General features: G+C 41.1%; 1 protein-coding gene across 2 annotated transcripts in view; it reads right to left on the bottom strand.

Annotated features, from left to right (window-relative positions):
• The window catches only part of SH3RF1 (SH3 domain containing ring finger 1), a 148,089-nt gene that overhangs the window by 46,477 nt on the left and 77,552 nt on the right, over nucleotides 1–24,060 (bottom strand). For both annotated transcript variants that reach the window (XM_069977823.1, XM_069977824.1), the window contains exons 3-4: nucleotides 22,639–22,914; nucleotides 8,352–8,447 (exon numbers count right to left, since the gene is read on the bottom strand). In XM_069977823.1, coding sequence (XP_069833924.1) covers nucleotides 8,352–8,447; nucleotides 22,639–22,914 — 372 coding nt within the window. The remainder of the gene's footprint in view (nucleotides 1–8,351; nucleotides 8,448–22,638; nucleotides 22,915–24,060) is intronic.

Below are 24,060 nucleotides of genomic sequence, written 5' to 3'. Positions count from 1 at the left end.
TTCATACTGAGGAATTCTCGCGGATAAACTCCGCGGAATTCTGCAGTATGTCTTTCCGTGGGCTCCATAGACACCATTCTATGGGCCGGCGTATTCCACTATCCGCCGAAAGAAGTGACATGTCACTTCTTTCGGCGGATAGCGGAATACGCCAGCCCATAGAATGGTGTCTGTGGAGCCGGCGGAAAGGAGCGCGGCCGTGCGCGCAGACAGCCGACGGAATTCCGCAGCGTTTATCCGCGAGAATTCCGTAGTATGAACCCACCCTAATAGTGGAAAAGTATGAGAGACCTCAGAATCACGTTCTCTGTATAGTTAAAGTGAATCTGTCAGCTATAAATTGTGCACCAAACTGCTGACACTGTTAGATAGTGGGAATGGGAGGAAGGAGATGTTACATCTCGCTGCACGTCAGAAGCTCGGGAAAGCCTCTTTCACTCTTTTTACTAAATAATAAAAGCATTTTTCTATGTTCTGGAAGCACAGACAACTATATGAGATGTACCAAGTGTCTCCCTAAACAAACAGCTAACAGTCTCAGTGGGTTGGAAGATGAATTGCAGCTAAAAGATTCCCTTTAAATGACACCTCCTGGCCCAAAATTCCTACTGTTCTGCCTTTGTGAATATCAGTCTTCAATTTTGGCATTGTTTGTTAGAAAATTGGGATAAATGCATGGAATGGTAGGAGGACACCTAAAAATAATACAATAAAGTTAGTAATTTCTGATTGTACTTCCTAGTGCATGAACATCTGCTCTCAGCAGGAGAAAAGCTCCGTCATAAATGGAATAAATCACAACTGCTCGGCTAATCACCTGTTAGCCAAGGGACCATCACCGACAATGGAAATGGACAGCGAGGACCTGCCAAGGTTTTGCAGGTTTCAAGTTCAGCCCATTCCAGCTTGCTTAACCCCCTCCTTCCTCTTGGAAAAAAAGTTTTATTAGGGCAATTACTTTCCTAATACAAGTAATAATGCCTTTAGTTTATTTTGGCTCACAGAGCATTAAATAAGGTGGAAAAGCTCCGCTTAGAGGAATTACACTCACTCCATATGTGCAACCTGCTAGAGAGCAACGTTTGGTCCTGTATGAATTTAATAAGTAAAATCCAGATGTCTAAAAGGACTGTGATTACAGCGAGCCATTTTATTTTACTTAACTCATTGTGGTACGATTTATCACTATCTGGAGTATACTCATGGTCTAAGACTGAGATGGCCTGAGTGCGTGCTTATCACAAATACTACATACAGTACACGTTGCACTTTGCTACTTTAGATGATGATACCTTACATAGGGTTTATCTTTTACAATAAGCTAGTGTATTTTACAGTGTCTGGAAAAATACATACTGTCCAGAAAACTGAAACATATGATTCTTTCATTTGATATACTTGGATGGCCAAAACTACAAGATTTCTTTATTATTGCACAACATGAGTAGTCAGCAGCAGCCCTGTGTCACCCATAGCATGCAGAGAAAAGAAGAAGAAATTATAGGGTTCCTAAGGAGATGTCCATAAGAATACCTAGGCTCCTTACAGGGTTTATGGCCTTAACATTTTTTACTCATTTTGTTTTTTAAAAACTAAAGATAATTATTCTGTTCCTAGGGGCAAAACCATGGGAGCCATGCACAGGAAAGCATGTGAATTGTTATAAATATGCTTTCTCATCATCTTACTGATAGGGATGAGTGAATCGGCCGAGGCTATGGCTGTATCCCAGTTTTCCAGGCGGTCCTCAAGGTTGTATCCACCCTCTCCACGGAGCGGGCGGACAGCTGGAATCAGAAGCAGTTAGTTCAGGTTCATACGAACCCGAACCTTGGCCAGTTCGCTCAACCTTACTTACTGAATGCACAAACTAGTAAAAAGAAGCATACAAACAGCTCTACAGGTGACTCACACATGTCCAGTCTATATATTTTTATATAATATATATATATATATATATATATATATATATATATATATATATATATATATGTGTGTTAACACAACGTGAAACTACGACCGTAGCTTTGCATTGTGGAACAATTCTTTATGTGCAATGGGATCCCGGCCGGAGCGTACACACATCGTACACGCTCCGGCTTAGAGCCCGTACGGCTCTGGAACAAAACTGACAGGACCTGTCAGTTCACACAGTAAAGCGAGCGGGTAAAGCGAGTAAAGCTTCACTGTGTGCTATGGTAAGCTCTGATGCGGGCGCACGCTGATGCTCCCACATCAGAGCTCCGCGGCTGGAAAGATCATCCGGCCGGCACTTAAGTACAGGCCGAGATGATCCGGCCAGAGACCGGCCGTTCGTGACACGGAAGGTTTATATATATATATATATATATATATATATATATATATATATATATATATATATTGCAAAAACAATATAAAACATCAACACATTAAAGGGGTTATCCACCCAAGAGTGGGCGGGGCTTCTCAGCAATAGCATCACCATTGGCCCCACCCCTCTATGACATCATAGGCACATGGGCCCTACCCCCTCACTGGCCATTGGAACAGGCTGGCCTAAAGGTCTAGGCCCTACCCCCTCTAGGTTGGCCCATACCAATGGATGTCAAGGGGGGGGGGGGGGCCTATGTGCCAATGACGTCACGGAGGGCAGGGCCAACGGCGGTGATATGGGCGGAGCTAAGTGTCATTATTACTGTGAAGCCCCGCCCACTTAGCACAATCTGCAGTTGATAAAAGATCACTTTTTACTTGAACAAACACCATGACGTATGATATAAAATAAGGTGTTAAAACTGCTAAATTTAACCATTACACCTGTGTAGAGATGTCAGAATGCAAAAAGGGGTGACAGTGTCAGTGTAACTAAGAGAGTTGCCAAGTCCTGAGCAAGCATGTGATTATTACATATTCCAAAGAGCAGATGTCTAGTAAATATACAACTGATTCTGTAGAGTAGTTACCCCTATTTGCTTCCTGCTACCTGCCATCCAGCAGACAGTAAGAAAAAAGCAAACTAAAGAGAGAAACACAGGATCAGGCTACACAAAGGTTGGTTTGTAGTCTGTAAGTTTGAATAGGAGCTGTATACACAAGCTAGTGGGATATTTCTAACCAAGTTTAACTTACGTTTTAGGGAGGGTTTACACATAGCGGAATCACAGCGGATTATCACCGGGGCGAGGCAGGTTAAGAGGGACATTGTTTACATACATAACCTATTGAAACTGACAGTGCCAGGAATCGCAGCAGATTTCGTTGTGAACTTGCAGTCTGAAATCCGCTGCGATTTCGCTATGTGTGAACCTACCCTCAGAGCATTAAAAATGGTTGCAAGGTTTTAAGAAAAGAGGCAGATGTCTATTACTTCATGTATTGCAACACTCATTTTACTTTGTGCATCCTTTTATGCCACTTATGTGTATCCACTGTTTTCGTGGGTCCCATGTTTGGACCTTTGTTTTGTTGTTTTTTTAAAAAGAATTTTCTGAAAAACTTTTTTAAAATATATATTAAAAAAAAGTTGCAAGTGTGTATAAAACATTAAGGCAAACCATGAAATCTGGATAAATTTACGTATAGGGTTCAAAAAGCCTAGGGTTCTATCACCCTTCAGAATTTCTCTTGAAGGTTGTCCGTTCAAGAAAATAAATTAGGAAATTACAGGTCTTGTCCTATTTTCGTCTGAATGTGCACCTACAAAGTGGCCGGCATTTTGGATGTATTGCTAGAACGTACCGCTGGGTGTTGTGCCTGGCCCTTTAACTGTATGCACTAGTGATTAGGAGTGAATTTATTTAAATGTGGCGGTAAAACTGACAGACGAGGAGCCATTTTTGTGGCTGGAGGCAGCATTATGTATCTGAGAAGCCGGAGAAGAACATGGCTGCAGATGTGCTGTAGGAGAGCATGGCTTTTTTTGTTTCTTTTTGTTTTTACGGTCAGGAAATACTGATGATTAAAGAGTCACTGTCATATTTTTTTTTTTTTTTCAGAAATCAATAGTCCAGGCGATTTTAAGAAACTTTGTAATTGGGTTTATTAGCCAAATATGCCATTATCAGCATTTAAAAAGCCTTTTCCCAGGTCCCCCCCTCCCCTCCTCTTTTCCATTCACTGCAAAATATCAGGAAATTGTGACTTGTTGCATGAGTCACACTCTGTCTGTTCCTATAGAGAGGGGAGAGGGGAGGGGGGAGGAGGAAGGAGGAAGTTAGCCGACTGCAGAAAGCAGATAACAGGATTACAGGCACAGAGCTGGGTGACAACTGTAATCAGAGCTCAGAGAGGTCAGTGCTGACTGTCAAAGGAGATAAAGGGTGAGGTATTTGTAGATTAACTCTTTGTTGTCCTGTTTTGGTCTTTTATTTAGCTCTCTCCATAGGAGAACAATGAAGACAGGGGGAGAGCTTCAAACTGCTTTTTCATGATAAAAATTCATTTTTCGGCTAATAAACCCAATTACAAAGATTCTTAAAATCGCCTGGACTATTGATTTCTGCAAAAAAAAAAAAAAAAAAAAAAAAAGACGGGGCCAATTTTTGTTTTTGCGTTTTCGTTTTTTCCTCCTTGTGTTTAAAGGCCATAGCACTTGCATTTTTCCACCTACAGACCCACATGAGTCCTTATTTTTTGCGTCAATAATTGTACTTTGCAATTACAGGCTGAATTTTTGCATTTGGTACACTGCAAAACCAGAAAAAAATTCAATGTGTGGTGAAATTGAACAAAAAAAACAGCATTTCTTTTATTTGGGGGGACTGTGTTATAACGCCATTCGCCCCGGGGTAAAACTGACTTGTTATGCATGTTCCTCAAGTCGTTACGATTAAAACGATATGTAACATGTATAACTTTTCTTGTATCTGATGGCCTGTATAAAATTCAAACCAATGTTAACAAATATACGTTCCTTAAAATCGCTCCATTCCCAGGCTTATAGCGCTTTTATCCTTTGGTCTATGGGGCTGTGTGAGGTGTCATTTTTTGCGCCATGATGTTTACTTTCTATCAGTACCTTGATTGCGCATATACAACTTTTTGATCGCTTTTTATTACATTTTTTCTGTATTTGATGCGACCAAAAATGCGCAATTTAGATTTTTTTGCGCTGACACAGTTTACCTTGCGAGATCAGGAATGTGATTAATTAATAGTTCGGGCGATTACGCACGCGGCGATAGCAAACATGTTTGTTTATTTATTTACTTTTATTTATAACCTGGGAAAAGGGGGGTGATTCAAACTTTTATTAGGGGAGGGGGCTTTTTATTAATAACAATACTTTTTTTTTTTTTTTTTACACATATACTAGAAGCCCCCCTGGGTATATAGTAGTATATAGTACTAGTATATACACTTTGATCTCTCATTGAGATCTTTACTGTATACTTATACAGCAAAGATCAATGAGATCGGCCAATGAGAGGGGCCCAGAAAAATCACTGAACATGTGAATGAGGCCATATTCACATATTCAGTGGTTTTTCAGGTCGGCGTAAAGGTTCTACTATAGGTTTTACTGCAAATTTTCCCTAATTGCATCCGTAGTTCATCCGCAAAAATGTTGAAGAGGTCATTTAAAAAATTTAACTAGTTTGCTTAGATTTGATCCGTGTTTTTCACAGACGTCTCTGAAAAAACACGGATACATAGACTTCTACTGGCTAATCACGATCCGCACAAGGACATGTCCTATTTTTTCACAGAATGGATTGCGGATCAGTGAAAAAGCTGAATGTGTGAATAACTGTGATTGTGGAATGTGTGAATAAGGCCTTAAAAGTAACACGGACACGTGCATGAGGCGGCTTTACCCTTTTTAATAAGACACACAATCCTTCCAGCACTATCAATACCCACCATCAGTAATAATGATTAATAAAAACTTTGGCAACTTTTTTTTTTCTTTATAAACTAGCCCAGTGCATTACTCTTCATAAGAGACTGAGCACAGGTGACAGAATACACTTACAATACAGAATTCTACTTCTGATTTGTGGTACTTTATAGAAAGTACCAATTATTTTTAATATGCAGTTCTTGAGCAGCAATAAAATCTGTCATGTAAACATGGAGCGCAGTATAATGCCTTGTGAATTATACTAAATGGATCCATGTAATTGGGCTGCCCGAGTGATTTATTACACCTGCTAGGAAAATCTTCGGTTGAAACCTATTTTAAAGTACAAAAAAATGCTTAAATAGCTACATATCGATGAAAATATAACAATGTAGCACGGAGGATTGGGCAGGGGTTTATGTGGGTTTATGGGTAATGCTATGGAAAACCGCAGACAAACTCAGAACTACTACATCTGCTGTTAAAATTCTGAAAGTCATTTTAAATAAGACAATCGCTCCATTCTGATAGGACTCAGGACAGTATAGATTGTGGGAGTTCCCAAAAATCAACGATTAAAGTAGTTTTTAGGCCAAAAATTATAGATGGACTGGCCATCAGTAGTTGATCAGCAGGAGCCAACCTTCAGCTGAACAGCACTGCTGCGGCGTTGGAAGCCTCTGCGCTGCACATTGTTTATAGTGGTGGAGCTGGGAAACTGCAGAGCAGCTCCCAATAAAGTAACCTTTGTGCAGACCGCAGTGTAAAACATGCATTTCATCTATTGGGAGGCCTACCACCTTGCCTGCTTTTTAATGGCACCCTGATTAGGTAGTCATGAGGTCATTCAGTGGGTGATATTGACGGTTTAGTTCGCCATCATTAGGATATCAAAGCCCCAATTTATAGGGATTTTTACACTGATATCTTATCCTCAGGATGGGTCATCAATGTCTGATTGGCAGGGTTCCACCCCCGCCATTCAGCTGTTTGGCGGAGCCGCAGGTCCAGTACATACACCAAATACGTCTGGAAGCAGGTGGCTTTGTTCATTGTATAGTGGTGGCGCGGAGTTACTGCCGCACATCTTCTATTCACTTACTGAGAAAAGGCCATCAGTTCTGTCAACATGCTGTCTTATGAAGACAACCCCTTTCTCAGGGAGGGGGGATCAGAACAGTATCTGCCCTGGGTGCAAGACATAGGGGGGCCCCTTAAACACTGTGGGGGAGATTTATCAAAGGGTGTAAAATGTAGACTGGTGCAAACTGCCCACAGCAACCAATCACAGCTCCTCTTTCCTTTCAGCAGAGCCTAAAGCTGAGCTGTGATTGGTTGCTGGGGGCAGTTTGCACCAGTCTAAATTTTACATCCTTTGATAAATCTCCCCCTGTGTCTCTATCAGATACTCTATCCACATGGTTTGGGTGGTTTTCCTAGAGGAGCCACCCCTAGTCTGGGTCCTTCCCAGAGGGATATCTGGCTAGTCCTGTGTTTCAAGACTCTTCAATGAGGCTCCACGGGCTCTTCATTTGTATATTCATGTTTCCAAGGGGGCAATTTCACTGCATTTAGTGCTTTCGCTAGCAGCTGGCAGTGTTATAGTTTGGCTGGTCTGCCTTAGATCAGTGATCTGCTTCTCTTATGGCTCTACTAAGCATTGCTCCCACCTAGCCAGAATCCTGCTCCACACTGATGAGGGGCAACAGCCCTAAACAGCTGTCTGAAGATGGATACCTGGCCTTGGTTTATCCCTTGTCATTACATTGACTTATAGGGCCACTCAATATGGTGGTTTTGGTGGTTTCCCTACAGGAGCCACCGCTTGGCTGGGTCCTTTCTGGAGGGATATCTGGCTAGTCCTGTGTTTCGAGACTTCTAAACGAGGCTCCATGGACTCTTTTTTTAACTACTGATTTAGGTATTACTACACACAATCACATAAAGTAAAAAATGTGCATGAATAAGAAAGATAGGAGATACAAGCAAGAAGAGTGTAGGGGAATAATATGCTTAGACGTTGTTATTTTTCTTTCCACTGTGACTAATTGTGAGAAAATCCAGAGAGCTCTCGACTGCTGGACGTACAGTATACATCTTACATGGACGTAGTACAAATACCGCAGAATCATCTGTGCTTATACTAAAACCTGCCAGTATGGTGACTTATGAAGAAAATATGTCTCCATGTATCAGTCACAGCAAAGAGAGCATTTAGCAGACCTAAAAAAAAACAAAGAAACTCTGGTCTAACATACCTTCCCGATGACAATATAAAGGAATTCATTTTCTGCAACAATTGTGGTAACCGTGAACAAGTAACTTCCAATGACTTCAGCATATTCAATGAATGATGCAGACGAGACGCCACATGTGCTTTATTAGTGTAGTCAAAACCAATAGGCCACGCAGTTATGTGCACATAGAAAGACATAAATGCTCATGCTCCAGGTTAGGTGAAAACAGGATTCATGACTCATTCCTAGAAAGCAATTCATTTTTCTATTATCCTGGGTGTATTACTTACCTCCACATAGGAAATTGGGAATATTCCTATTTTGTCTCCCAGCATTCCTTCTGCCCAGTTTTCATCCACTCTACGGATCACGGTGAGAATGTCATCCTGCGGGGACACACAAATGTGATATCAGAGGAATTCAGACATTTAACATAATGTCACAATACAATCCATATGGGCTCACCTAGGAGCTATACAATGGTAGAAGTGTAAGCTAAATAAAACCTGGTAATCCATACCCCTATAATGAGGTTAACATGTGCTCCAGTCTCAGAGATCTCTGTCGCTCCAGTGGCCTTAGGTTTCTTACAGGTTGGGAATTCAGGACTGCTCGAACACTGAAAGTCACCTTGGGTGAAAAAGTGCGGAAGGCGAAAATCTGCTCACAAATCTCTTCCCGTGGAAGGAAAATATTTGGTCTCAGGGTCAAACCTAGAGTCTTACCTAGGCACATAAATTATGCACTTCCACTAGAAAGGTGTGAAATGTATTGAGTTGTAGTGTGTTTCTGTGCGGTGACACATTTAAGTAATGGCCATATGCTCCTATGTATGTACAGCTTGACTGCTAAAAGGGCTCAGTAAAGCCTTACGAACGGTGTGAAGTAAGCCTCGATATACTAATAAATATATTAATAAAATCCAATAACACAAAGAGCAAAAACACATGCACTGTATAATGCACAACCAATAAAACTCAAATAGAAAATGGGCATTCATAATTCTGAACCCAGGTCAGTGAGATCTTAAGCTGAGTTCACATTACGATTGTGCCTTACATGGCACGGATACATTGGCAAAATGTGAAAACGGTATAGATGGAAAGGAGCAACCCCACCATTTCCAATGGCCCATAGTTAACGTTTACGTTCGACTACAATCAGTAGTTGGTGCTGTTTTTTTATTTGATTATGCTCACTTTAGTATAGGTTATTATTGCAGTATTTATTTTAGACGAGAACATGCGGGGCAGTATATTAATATGAATGTTCCAATGTATTATATCTTAACTACATGGCTAGCTACAGATGGCATCTTACTAGAAAAATGTGACTACAAGAGTACAGTGGACACTGTCCAAACATATAACTTCTCCCACTGAAGCCAGCCACACACACTACATGATGTCACTGGTGAGATGTGCCAACTGGGTCAACTGAACAATATTCACCATGTGGAACAAATGCAATGGGAAAGTGATGATTTCCCAAACTCCCTAATAGGCTCTAATGTAGTCCAACAGTGAACTGGATCTCATCCAGTTTAGTCACATGTGTTGGTTGCTTGGGTTCATACATGCCTAAATAAAGGGTCATTGAAGCAAAACAAATCAGGTAACATGCTTACGATGATAACCCTTTTAATTCAACATTTACTATTTTGCCTTATTTTATCCTTTTATTAATATAACCTATTTTTGATGGCTGTAAATATAGTTAACCCTTGGATTACGGAATAATTTATTCTGGGAATGTGCTTGTAATCCACATCACTTGAATAACAAAGCAAAAATTTTCTCATCAGATAGAACTGAAACACAGACGATTGGTTCCACAACCTAAAATTCATATAAATATATAAGGGCTTAATCTGGTTAGTTTTGTCAGACAGTGGAAACAAGCCAGAGGATGCAGAACAAGGAAAATACATAATGTAGTAGTGCAGCTATACACTTGTTTGCATGCACTGTGTGTTATTGGGTGAAGATGGCTCCTTACTGTCAGTCTGGGCACATTACAGAGTCCCAAGGCTTAGCAGCACCCCCGTGCAGACTGTGATAGAGGGCCTGCTAGAGTGCACTCAATTTGGAAGCAGAGAAGGGGGATCGCAACTGAGTAGTGATCACATCCGGTATGTGTGCGGGGCAGAGCTCCGGTTACCTCCCCCGTGCACTGACCAGGCCTCTGACACAGGCAACAGCCATGCCGTTCACCAGACTCCTGGCCTCTCTCGCAGCTCATTGTAACTGAGCAGATATGGATCCCAGGCATTCCCAAAAAGTGAGGGGGACTTGTGGTATCAAGGTGCACTGTTTCTGGGTCAATGTTTTAGGGATATGGTAGGAATGTATGTTAAGATGTAGACATACATACATACATACATACATAGACATATTACGAAAAATTGCTTGTTTACCAAGTTAAAATAAAAAAATAAAAAATGTTAGCTCGTCTTACAAAACGCTTGTACACCGCGTTACTCATAGTCCAAGGTTTTACTCTACTGAAGAAGTCTAAAGTGCTGTGTATTACACTAACTCTCTGGGATTAGGATTCAACAGAGTTAAATGGTGTGTTAGCATGTCTGAGCGCACTCCATTTAAAGAACGCATTCTTGGGATCGCAGGTGCTTCCAAACTAGCTGGGGCCGGAGCTCAGAAGCTAAAAACCTTGTGCAACAGCATCAAGTGAATAAAGAAAATGGTGTTATGGAAAAAAAAATATCCAGTGAAGGGTAATCCAAGAATTGTTCTATGCAACACCAGTGCTCCAACTAACATGTCCAAAAGTCGATGTTTTAAGCACAGATGATCAATAAGAAGGAGGTCCAACACATAACTAGAAGGGTGGCTGTAAAAGTGGCCTATTTAGTCTATGAGTAGTCTGATATGATATTATAGGGCTATGTATGGACTGCCTCATGCATTCTCCAAGCTTTGCCTTCCTCAAGTGGTCTATGATGAGGATGTAGTGAAAAGAAACAGCAGCCCAAATAAGCAGCGTGCCTGCCAAATTCCAATGAGCGGCATGCTAATATTTGTTTAGTATCATTATGATATTATCAGCATGCTTAGGATAAGCTGTTTACACAGAAGCAAACATATGGAAAACAAGCAAACAGTAGACAGCGCTAACAATTACAGGCCTGCAGAGCAAATGCATTGACTTCTACTTCTGTTTGCTGAACATTTATACAGAGCACAGAAAAGATAAAGGGAATAAAACATGAAAAGTACTTCCTTTATAAAGCATATTTTTCTACTATAATCTAGACTGAATTCGGGGGGAAAAAACAGGAAGACAAAAGATAACATACAGCAGTAAATAAGACAAGGCTAGACGGCACAAGAGGCAGGGGTGGTGAGACAGAGCCCAGGGTCCTAGAGGCTGCACAGAAGACCAGTGACCCACAATAAATAACAGGGTACCAGCTACACACAATATACCAACACAAAATCCACCAAGTACAATGTAACAGATGGGGCACATAACCAGAGAAAGGAAGATAGTGGTGCATTGCTCTCTCTTCACACCTAAGAGATGGAGGAAGAATAATGGGAGAAGAGACAATGGGGGAACAGATGCAAACCGCAGTCAAGCATGTTACGGAGGCAGTGACAGAGGAGTCAATGGGAAGATAAAGGGCAAATGAGACTATGACAGATAAAGAAATTAGGTATGATTAGTGTAAAGCAGCTAGAATACAGAAACAAGACTTGAAGGACAGAACATGTATAGGAAACACATACAAACTCTGTATGTACACTTTCACTATAATTCCCTATATACAAGATCAACTTCTAGTACATAAAATTCTATTTGGTTTGATTGTTCTATACAGATTCTACCTCCAAAGAGTACTTGTAACATAGTTCTATAAGTCATACATACTGTATGAACCCATGTTCAAAAAATAAAAAAATAAAATTTATATATATATATATATATATATATATATATATATATATATATATATATAAAAGTAGACCTCACAGAATGTTGAATTCTACAGTGTTCTAGCACAGAAGTCTCTGCTATTCCATACAGCATAAGTCCAATGTATAACACCTAAACAGAGGCTAGCAGTAAATAGGACACCCCTGCAGCCAGAGGTTGAGCGGACAGGTCCCGTCCTGGTATCTGGTCTCGGAAACAGGGAGAGGAGGCGAGCAGCAGTGCGGCCAGATAGAGCTGTTTTGGGAGTTGCAGGGGAGCAGGGTAAGTAAGAATCATTGTTTTCTTCATTTTCACCCCAGCAAAAAATAGTGGAATACCTCTTTAACAAAATACACTGGGCTAAGCTTTTGGCTGGATATCTGCTTAATAGCTCAGGTGTTTGTGACAACAATGTGAACTACGTGAAAGATCAGGTCTGCACTGCAGCCATGAGACGGGGACAGGCTGGGCTACTGTAGCTTTTGTGCTGCTTTGTATTCTGCTGCTATGTTGTACTAGCCGTAGGCAAAGAAAAACCTAGACAGAAGAGCGTGTTTGTTCTTGCAGGACCCTGTGCAGCCAGGCACTATTATCCTCGGTGAGACTACTGTGAGTATAATAGCTCCTAGTGCCAACTAAATATAGCTTAGTAAGAACCGGCTTGGTGCCTTTCTTCTGTAACTGAATGTTGTGCTACATAAATAGTGTGCCTTTTATCATGGCTGGGAAATAGCAGGAGCAGAGTGTTTTCATCATGGTACTTATCAGCCATGGAAGTCTGTAAGAAAGATGCTGCTCCCAGTCCACAAATTACTCCGGAGATTTACCTATCTAGCAGATGGAAGGTTTGCTGCAAAATAAAGGGATCATTACAATGTGCATGATATCGGAGCTTGTGTGGGCGACTACTGGTTATTACTATGGAGAGGATGGTAAAGGTACAGCAAGAAATCAGCTAAGGTCCCAATGCTGATGGGGAAGCTGGGTGACAACACCTGGGGCAGCCAGTCCCAACCAGCAAAGAGGATGTCCCCTAAACTGCTGAATCCAGTTATAGGAAACCTGTCAGCAGACTCCTACAGCTCTAACCATATGCATTATGAATTACTGACAGGCTCACTTATTACAGTCAAATTTGATTCACTTGACATGATTGTGCTGATATAGTTCCCAGCTACACAGTATAGATCTACCGTGCAGCTCCCCGAGGCTATTAGCCACGTCTGCAGTGGTAGCTTTACATAGGGGAAAAACTAGGCATGGCTCTCTGCCTGTCAGCATGCAGTGCACTTCCACTAATAGGTCTCTCTGCCTGTCAATCATCCCCGCACTGCGCTCTGACAGGCAGAGAGCCATGAATAGCCTTTTCCCCCCCAATGTAAAGCTATCCCCACAGACGTGGCTGGTAGCCTCGGGGAGCTGAACATTATATCTATACTCTGCAGCTGGGAATCATACTAGGACAATCATACCGATTGGTTCCCTTAAAAACCTGAAGCATTTCAGGGAAAACATTTTGATTGAAAGATTCACACCAATAGAAGAAGACAGGAGCGGCACTCACCAAACTTGCACTAGATATGCCCTGCTTTTAACGTCTGAATAAAGCTTTTGTCGTGTGTTACACAGAAAGGGAGCAACAGTTGTTCTTCCAGCTCTGTGATGGAACTAAGGGGCTTGGGCCAACCACTGAACACAACATCATTGCATTATCCCTCCTTCACCAAACTTTACAGTTGTCACGATGCAGTCAGGCAGGTAATGACAATCAGACAGCCAGGTAGAGCCCAGTGACGATTTTGTGCTGATTTTAAAGAGGTACTCCGACCAAGCTTACATTGTACGCAGCTCTGCCACTGGAAGTGTGACATTGACTTTCTGTGTAGTGACGTCTGCTGCAGAGGGCGCCTCTTGTTTCAGGCTGTGCTGCCCTCCTCTTCAGACACAGCACTGTGCTAGACTCCCGCAATAAGTGAGAGTACAGCTGTTTTCTTGCTTATTGCAAGAGTAAGCACAGTGTTGTGTCTAAAAAGGAGGGTGGCACAGCCTGGAACAAGAGATGTCCTCTGCAGCTGACGTCATGGTACAGAATGGTGGCGCTGGAACGCAGCTATGCCGTGCCATGCCATGTGTACAAAGTAAGCTTGGCCACTTTCACTTTTTATACAACGTTTGATAAATAGATAAATAGATTGGTAAGTAAGGTCTAAACACCTGCATTTAGTGAGGTGGGGCCCAATCCATTTCTTTCATACATTGTATGACTTTTTATAACCATCAGCTGGGATGGCCACCGCCTATTGCACGGCTTCGGTTTTACATAGCCAAGAAATGCAAGTCGGCTTAAATTTTTTTAAAAACCTTTTATTAGAATCTTAGGTGTATGTTATTAGATGTGCTTTCTGCTCCAAGTAAAAGATCTATAAAACAAAATCAAGCTTTTAGGAAGTTAGACCCATAGAACCCTGTATCTTTCTTTGGAAATTCAAGAGCATGTGTAATTTATCCCTTCCCCCATGAATACAGTTTTTGGATCTATTCTTTATGCCCAGATTTTAAGCATACAATATTAATAGTGAAAGAGAACATGTGAGACATGTATCTGTACAGTAATATGCAATATGTCAACACTATATAAGAAATAAAATGGACTGCTATGTTCTATTGATCAAGAGCAACTAAAGTATTCCATATGGAGATGAGTCTGTAAAGGAGGAAGCCAAAGATTGAGGCTAACTTGTGTGGCAGTCACTAATCCCACGTCTTGTGTCACTCACATGGCCGCCAGTCTCTCTCTCTAGTATGAAGTTGTCACATAATAACAGGTTCCCCCGAGGAGTCTAAGCTGGCTAAGCAAGAAAGGTTTCCAAGTCAAGGCACATGAGGTATTGCTAAAGGGTTTATGGATTTACTGATGTGTATTTTCCAGAATATGTTTTTGCTTTGCCACAAGCCAACAAAAACCTGTTTGCTTTGGCATTTCAAGTTGGAAGTAGATGAAAAAGCTGTATCTTTTACACAAGTGTATGCCTACACGCACTACAAGCATTCACCTAACGCAAATATGACTACATCCAAGTCAGAGAAAATCCAATGATCACCTAATAAATCTGGATTTCTGGGTCCAGAGGGAATAATTCCCACAGACATCCGCAGTTATCCTTCATCCTTTCTACCACGACAGCACTTTACTTGCTTTTTTTTTTTTTTTTTTTTTTACACAAGAATGTGACTTCAAAGATCTAGATTTAAACAGCAACATAGATAAGAGCTAATAATATGAAACTACAGTTCTGCTTTACAACTTTAACTAAATATACTTAAAAAGTTCGCTAAATTTGCTAAGACTTTATTTTTATGATTTGTTTAAAGGGGTACTCTATAGAAAAAGATTGTTTTCAAATCAACTGGTGTCAAAAATTCTACGGATTTGTAGATTACTTCTATTTAAAAATCTTCCAGTACTTATAAGCTGCTGTATGACCTGCAGAAAGTGGTTTATTGTTTCCAGTCTGACACTGTGGTCTCTGCTGCCACCTCTGTCTGTTATAGGAACTGTCCAGAGCGGTAGCAAATTCCTACAGAAGCTCACTGTCACAGACAGAGGTGGCAGCAGAGAGCACAGTGTCAGACTGGAAAGAATAAACCACTTCCTGTACGGCATACAGCAGCTGATAAGTACTTGAAGGCATGAGATTTTTAAATATAAGTAATTTACAAATCTGTCACGCTTTCTTTTTTTTCCCAGGGGTACCCATTTACAGCGTAATCTCTTTGTATATAAAGCTTATGGCTAAGGTTTATATGTAGTGATTTCCATGACATTCTGAACATATCTAGGTAGTAGAGAACATCACCAATTGTACATTGCCATAATGGTCTCATTCAGTAACATATTTACTAGATCCAGATAACGTCACTTTTACTATTTTAGTATGCAAATTGTGTTCGACCAGAACTTTAACATTGAGACGGCCACAAATGTATTTGGCTAATATGGGAACAATTGCTCTTGTATCCTTCCTAGCAAGTCTCCACAATGACAGATAATTATGTGGATGTCAGTGTGATGAGAGCCAGGAATAAGATATTCTCCTCATCGTATACATAAATCATGTGCCACTTGTTCTACCAATAGGTAAGTCATGTAAAAAAAACAAAAACAAAGAAAAACAACATTTCTGTAATTGTTTTAATTAAAAAAAAATAACTGCATGTTTTCCTATAATTGCAAGCTGCTCAATGCCATTCAGTGTCAATCCCGCCAGCCGGGTTTCCTGTTGGCTCAGTCTGCAACCCTGTCCTGTCTTCTCCTGAACGTCCATCCAAGCTCAAATCTGATTTCAGTTTATTTTATTTGATATAATCAAAATTAAACTTAGATTTTAATTTAAGATGTGAAGGTCTGGAGCCAGTGAATGGCACTTGAACAGCTTGGGATATAATACATGCATGTGTAAAAAATTCTTATTTAGGTCATGTTCACATGAAAAGTTCGCAGCGGATTTAACTGCTTCTCCGGTCCTGACTCTCTTACAGCCCGCTCAGCCAATCACTGCTGAGTGACTGGCAGATCGGACTGCCAGTGAGCCGGGACTCAAAGAAGCAGACAGGAGCGCTCCAGAAAAATGGGTAAGCATGGTTCCTGTATTATTTTTACCTGCACGGCACAGAGCAAAATCTGCTGCTGACTCATTACATGTAAATCCACCCTTAAAAAGTCATTTAAAAAAAAAAAAAGATGCAAAGGCGTCCATAGATTTTAAGCTGCATCACAATTAGGCCCACTGGTCAAACTTGCATAATTGTAATACTGAGATCAAGACATTTCCGTTGTCCCAGCTCTTTGGACTACTCTCTAGCGTTGTGCAAGAGTACAGCTTTGGGCTGGGTTCACACTATGTATATTTCAGTCAGTATTGTGGTCCTCATATTGCAACCAAAACCAGGAGTGGATTAAAAACACAGAAAGGATCTGTTCACACAATGTTGAAATTGAGTGGATGGCCGTCATTTAATGGCAAATATTTGCTGTTATTTTAAAACAACGGCTGTTATATTGAAATAATGGCCGTTATTTACTGTTATATGGCAGCCATCTACTATATTTCAACATTGTGTGAACAGATCCTTTCTGTGTTTTTAATCCACTCCTGGTTTTGGTTGCTATGAGGACCACAATACTGACTGAAATATACGTAGTGTGAACCCAGCCTAACAGTAGATGAAACGACTGCTTGCAGTGTCCATTGTCTACTTCAGATTCATGTTCACATCAGTCGTGATGAGAGACAAAAACAGTTGCAGTTCAGTTACCATATGTAAAATGTCCTAAAGGAAGTTCACATGAATACAGTGTGGGTGGCACACAAAACAATAAATTCACTGAAAAAAGGGAAATCCAGCCAAGAAGTAACTTGTATGTGCTTGCATTATGTTCTGACTTAATGGTGTATTTGTCTCTGATTATAGGCTGTTTTCCCAATCTTTAAACTTAACCGTAAACTGAAAAATAATCACATGAAAGGCGCATCAGCAGGTGTGTCCCAGCATCAAAAGCCTGAAATCGCTGTCCTAAGGGGCTCTTGTTCTCCCCTTCATTGTGCGTGTTTGGATGTTACTTATAAGATGTGCTCCAAGAGCCAATTGTTTTAATCTAATTGTTCCCTATTATCAATTACTGTAGGGTTTTATCTACCATGGATACATTTCCATCAACAGTGGGCTAAGAAAGGTCCCTGCAGCACAGATGAGGATGACCCAGAAATTTTATTTTCTTCTGACCAGGTCATTATCAGGTTACATGTTACCTCTTAGGGCCCACTGAGCAAAAGTGGTAGAATTTCATACGGAGCCTGTGCCACGCACCAGAAACACTGGGATAAGTGGAATTTCAAGCGGTGTCCGCGGTGGGGGCTCTGCTTGAGATTCCGCCACTTTAACCAAGTGTGAATGGGCCCTAAGGGTATGTTCACACTGAGGAATAGGCGAGGAATTGAAGAGGAAAGTTTTCTGCTTGAAATTCCTCGCCTATTCAGCTCAGGCAGAATTGGTGTGGAATTCAAGCAGAATTCAAAGCCCCATTGACTTCTATAGGATTTCTCTAGGGGAATCCACCAAAATATTTAATATTTCTTTGGGCAGAAAGCAGATCGGCGGCAGAAAATTCACAACCAAAATTCCACCATGTTAACAACACAGCGGAAATCCCATTGAACACATTGAAATCTTTGTTCTTTGCTTTGTTCAGATTTTACAGGAAGAATTTTAAGAGGAATCTGCGGGATTCCTCAGACTGAACATTCCCTAAGGGCCCTTGCACACAGAGAATCACGTGGATAACTTGCTGCGGATTCTGTGAGCGCTACCGCTTGACTATTCACCCATCCCAAAGACTCCACCCAAAGAATTGACATGTCACTTCTTTGGAGGGGATGACAAAATCTGCCGGACCATAGAAACAGATTTATGGGAAAAGGGTATTTGTGTTTAAGACAATTATAGAATATCCACATGACTTCTCACTAAATTTAGATTTTTTTTCATGTAGCTTAGGTGCATTACACTTCTAAGCCAATATTTAGAGTATAAACTTTAGATCTCAGGACTCCCTGAACATGAAAAAATACCTGTTTTGACAATATTACATAAAGGGGTACTGAGGAGACACACTACTTCCTGCTGCCACCTCTATCTGTATCGGCAACTGTCCTGCGCAAGAGCAAATCTAAAGAGCACGGATACAGGTAGCAGCAGAGGACACCATGTCAGATTCAGATTATAGGACTTCCTCTGGGGCAGAAAGAGGCAGGTAAGTACTTGAAGGCTTGGGGGGGGGGGGGTTAGTTTTTTTTTTTTTTTAAATTAGAAGTAATTTCCAAATCTGTATAACTTTCATGCACCAGCTTATTGGAAAATAATTTGATCACCCCTTTATTGACTTATTTGGATCAGAGATTAGGGCTGTGCCTTTACTGTCTTCCCATTGTAAAAGTACACGGTCACAAGGCAACAGGGCAAACCTAGATTTCCACTAGAAAAGTAGAAGAAAACAGAGCCATGTAATGTTTTTGTTCGGAAATTGTGGGTTGAAATAATTAAGGCTAGCTTTACATCAGATTACTTTAAAGCACTTTTGTCTATTCTGACCTGAAATTATTCTATGTATGGCCCATTTACCTTCATCCAAACAATTGTAAATGGTGCAACCTAAAGTCACATTTATTAGTTTCACTAACATTTGTCAAGCTTAATGCAATGTCCTTCATAACTAAACACTACTAATATTCAAATGTCGTACTGTTTTCCGCCCAGATTATCTGAATACATAGAGCTTATTCATTGCCTGTCATTTAGACGGCATAAAAACAAAGCGTCACCAAACCATGTCATTGAAAGTCAAATGCTGTTGGCGCAGACTGAGACTTAGGAAGCCCCTACCACCTGCATGTCTAGAACTACTAAACAAACTTCTATGTGTAAGAGCAAGAACAAACCCTGAAAGAGCAGAAACAAACACATGGGATCTAAAGACAACACTGCCTTTCCATGCCTGAAAGTATTACCTTCCCCTGCTGGGTAGAGGTTATTCTAAGTTCACCAAACTCTTCCCGAACAGTGAATATTCTGGATCTTTATGGATCTTTCATGATCACTGATGTGAACGGATTCTCCATTGTGTACGAATTCTCCGTCTGAGCATTACTGTGTTTGAAGCCTTGAGCTTTTGTCACACATTAATGTCTTATTGGTTGTATAAAAGATATTTTACGTGTATACTAAACATATCAAGAACCCGCAAACAAAACTTTATTTAGGATTACCTTCGTTTTAAAGGGGCCAAAATATGGCGTGTAATCTGCCAAATCCCTTTCTTATCTGGTATGGATTTTAAATTATATGAGCTTCTGATTCAACCAGGTATACAACATTATTTAATGGAGACAAAGTCACATAAAAACAAGTGGAAATAAGCTCAATATACAATATATAGGTTCGGTCCCTGAGGTAATGTAGGTCTTACCAGTCTGTCATTAAAGGGGTTATCAGAAAAAAAAAAAACTAATTGCAGTCTGAACGTACTTACTTTCCCTCATGCACGCCCCCAAGCCTGAAATCGTTGTGCCCCCCCCATCAGCTGTTTTGCGATGCATCTTGTCCTCCCTTCCAGTTTTAGCAGTAAGCTGGGTGCCACTCTGCCTACATCTCTCATCATTTGAATCTGCTGGTCTTAGGGTCCTATTCCACGGGCCGAGGAGGGCTCGATCTGCTAGATCGCCGCTCATTTACTGGGCCTGTTCCACGGCCCGATGATCATTGAGCGAAGGCTGCAAGGACATTGTTACCGCGGAGAAGAAGCCTGGACTGGTAATGTATGATGCTGCTGCTGCATGTCAAATAGTCGGTCGCCCGCCGCGCACCGCTATTCAACCGTAGCGATGCACGGTGGGGGAACGATGATTTTAGGTCTGGCCCTAAATGAACGATCAGCCGATGACACGATCATCGGCTGATCGTTCTATTTCACCGAACGATAATCGGCCGAATCGGGCCAAATGGGGCCGATCCGGCCGATTGTCGTTACTGTGGAATAGGGCCCTTATTCATGCTGAATCCCCTCCCACACAACATGACCAATTTCGGGAGATCATAGATGGAGGCAGAACTAGCAGTACAGCACAGATACCCTGGCTTAGAAAGAAAGGATGGTGCAGCGCTTGGGAAGGGAAGCCTACTGCAAATGTCATGAATTAATATGGCGGTACTGGCCACCCAGCGGAATGTGACGGATCAGTCTTATCTTGGAGTATAAGACTTCTGGCCGGTGGAGCAGGGTCAGAAATCAATGTAAGACTACATAAGATGTTATATGACGTCACTGCAATGTTGTATGACTCGGTTAGAATTCTAAATTCAAAAACAGAGTACCCCTTTAATGCTGATCTGAGGGGGTGCTGGTCATAGTGAAGGCCTATGTAATAAGTGAATTATGAGAATCATAATGCTGAAAGAATGGAAGGTAAAATCAAAAAATTTTAATTATATGTAGTTTCAACCAAGTAAAAAGAGAAGAGAAAAGGTTGAGGAAGGAATGGGTGGGGATCATGGAGCACCTCGAAAGCATCCCAAAAAATTAAGACTCAATGAGCAAAGAATTGGTGACCCAAGTTGCTCTGAGGGTTGGATAAAAGGAGGTGATGGTGTGGCAGGCAAATCACTTCTGCAGTTTGGGCAAAAAGAGTATTTGAGCAGACTGTGTATAAAAAGAGTTCAATCAAGAAACGAACTTATGGGGCTGTAGCATTCAAAGGGACCAGTAAAGACCACTGCATTTTAGTGCTGCATAATAATAAGTGTTTAGCACGTCCCCCAGAAATAGCAACCAATGCCATTAACCAGGTCCTCTTGAACCCTGCTTTTATTCCAATATTGAATTGGATAAAAAGTGGAACACCATAGTGCAGGGACCCCACAGAGATCAGACATGTTTCCAGCACATGCGCACTCTTGCTCACTGAGTGAGCAAGAGTGCGCATGCGCTCGAAACGAGTCTGTTCTCTGTGGGGTCCCTGCATGTTTCACTTGTTTCCATTGCAATATTGGAATAAAAGCATGTTTCTTCATCAAGTGCTGGATCACTAGTCTTTGTTGGATATATAAGCACACACAAGCCAGGTGTGGATCCGCAGCACCGAAGACTGCTACTAACCAGTGAGCTGATATTCCTCTTTCTTTACCTCTTGGACCCTACAGCTATTCGGGTCCTTGTTCCTTGATAGAACTCCCTGTAACTCGGAGTAAAGAGTCTATAGGGTCTACAATTGATGTGGAGTAAGGCTAGGTTCACATCACGATTTTGCAATTTGGAAAACGTACAGAAAAAAGGTTTGTAGTTATCACAGCACAATGCATTTTGGTTTCTAGGTGACATGACCATCTACAAAAAAAATATATATATGCCGACACAGCAGAACTACGAAAGCAGACTTTGGAGAAGAAAATAATCCAAATGAATTAAAATATACAAAAGCACATAGTTGGTAATGTTATTCAATGTTTCATGAAGAATAACTGGTAATTGACAGTGAAAAAGAGGCAGAATGAGGGATTACAACAAATGGACGGCTTTTAAACCGATACACTCTTATTCATGGTTTGCATCTGGCATTCTAAAAAGGTCAATGATTAAGGTGCAATACCAGACAATCTCAGACAAGCCTTTTAAACCATGTATGACACTGATCTATTTGCTATATTTTGCTTAAAAAATCTCATTGTAAAATCTACAGCATATCCCAGAATATATATTAAAACAATACAAAAATATTACCATTAAAGGGAACCTGTCAACACTTGTGCTGACAGAACGGCAAGTTATCTGGGAAGTCCCCTGCAGCATCTCCTCGCCCCGCCAGCTCTGATTGATAGCCCTCACCTTATACCAAAACTGGGGGCTTTAACTCAATCTAGGCTGGTGAAGTGAGGAGAAGCTACAAAGAGGCCACCTCCATGACTTGTGGTTCAGGCAGTGTGAAAAGTGATGACAGGTTCCCTTTAACCAGAATCAGATCTAAATGATTTGACTATAAGCAAATGAACCATCACTAATCTCTAGAGTTAAGCAGTCCAATGTGTATCTACCTTTGAAAAAGGCAAGCAGTCCTTGTCAGCTTCCTTGTCTTTCACTTCAAAGTCATAAAGTGCTTTACATTGAGGCGGAGGTTGAGGTAAAGGCTTAATAATCTGCACAAAGTTGGTTGGAAAGAAGCCGTGAACTCCATTGATTTCTCCGTGGTACCAATTCTCATCTACTTGTCGTCGAAGCACAATGATGTCGCCCTTGTTAAACTTCAGGTCTCCGGGTTCTTTCCCTTCGTAGTTGTACAAAGCTTTGGCACACGGTAACTGAGGTACACCCTGAAAACAAAGAGAACATATTAACTTCAAGAGCATCATCTTCTGTATGTAATTATTATGTACTGAATGGCTGAGAACTGCCCACTTGGCATCCTAGCCAAAAAATGGGCAAAGATTGACATGAATAAATGACAAGTCCTCCCAGAACTTACATCCCAAAGCTATATATCATCTGCTCAGCTACTCCTGCTCTATAACATACTTCCTGCAGATTAGACTGCATTTTCAACATCACAGGTTCCCTTAAAGGGTTTTTCACCAGAGAAAAATGTATGAGTCCAAATAGGGCGTGATCTAGCCATGTGTCAGACAGGCCCATATTGAGTGCCCCTCACAGAATAGATGGAGATACCATGCGTAAAAGGATGCCTCACATTTCATGTGATTTTAAATGTCTTTTTTTTTTTTTTTTTAAATCTATTGTAGCCATAGCTTAAAGTGAACCTGTCAGCTGCAATTCAGGTTCCAAGATGCAAATACTGTTAGATGGCTGTTAGGGCAAGGAGACACATGGTAACTCATTATATATCTGTCTGAACTTCTAAAATGTATACAATGCTTGTATTCTACAGTGCAAAGAGTCAAAGAGGCTATCCTAACGATGGCTGTAACACCTACTCATTCCACCTCCTATCCCTGCTTGGGGCTCGGCTTTTAGATGACTTAATTAAGTGACCTGATAATTAAGCAGGGATAGGGATAGGATGGGGGGCGAGGAGGGATTCCCTACTGCACCTCAGGAGCTTCAGAAAGCTTCTTTGCACTGAAGAATAAAAGGCAGTTTTCTATGTTCTGGAAGCACAGCTGGATATATGGGGTGCTCACAACTTTATCCACACTGTGAGCCAGCAGTCCCATCAGAATATGGCATCCTGTGTATACAGCGATTCAAGCCATTATCAGGATAGATTTGTAAATCTAGAAATGAGAACCTTTTTTTACAACCTGACAACATTTAGCACAGCCAAGCATTTATCGCCCTGCTTTAGACTTTGGAAATAAAAAAAAGTCAGAATGTGCGTACCATATGTTCTCAAGAAATTCACTCCCATTATAGGAACCACTAGTCCTTTGGTGGTTGTGTTATTCCATAAACAAGGATCTAAGAGAAATGTGTCCTCCTAGCTCTCAACACCACAAGCTCTT

The sequence above is a fragment of the Dendropsophus ebraccatus genome, chromosome 7 (genome assembly GCF_027789765.1).
Source record: "Dendropsophus ebraccatus isolate aDenEbr1 chromosome 7, aDenEbr1.pat, whole genome shotgun sequence".
In the NCBI taxonomy this organism is placed as follows: Eukaryota; Metazoa; Chordata; class Amphibia; order Anura; family Hylidae; genus Dendropsophus; species Dendropsophus ebraccatus.
Note: the sequence above shows the minus strand (reverse complement) of the source record. Positions and strands in the feature narration are given on the sequence as shown.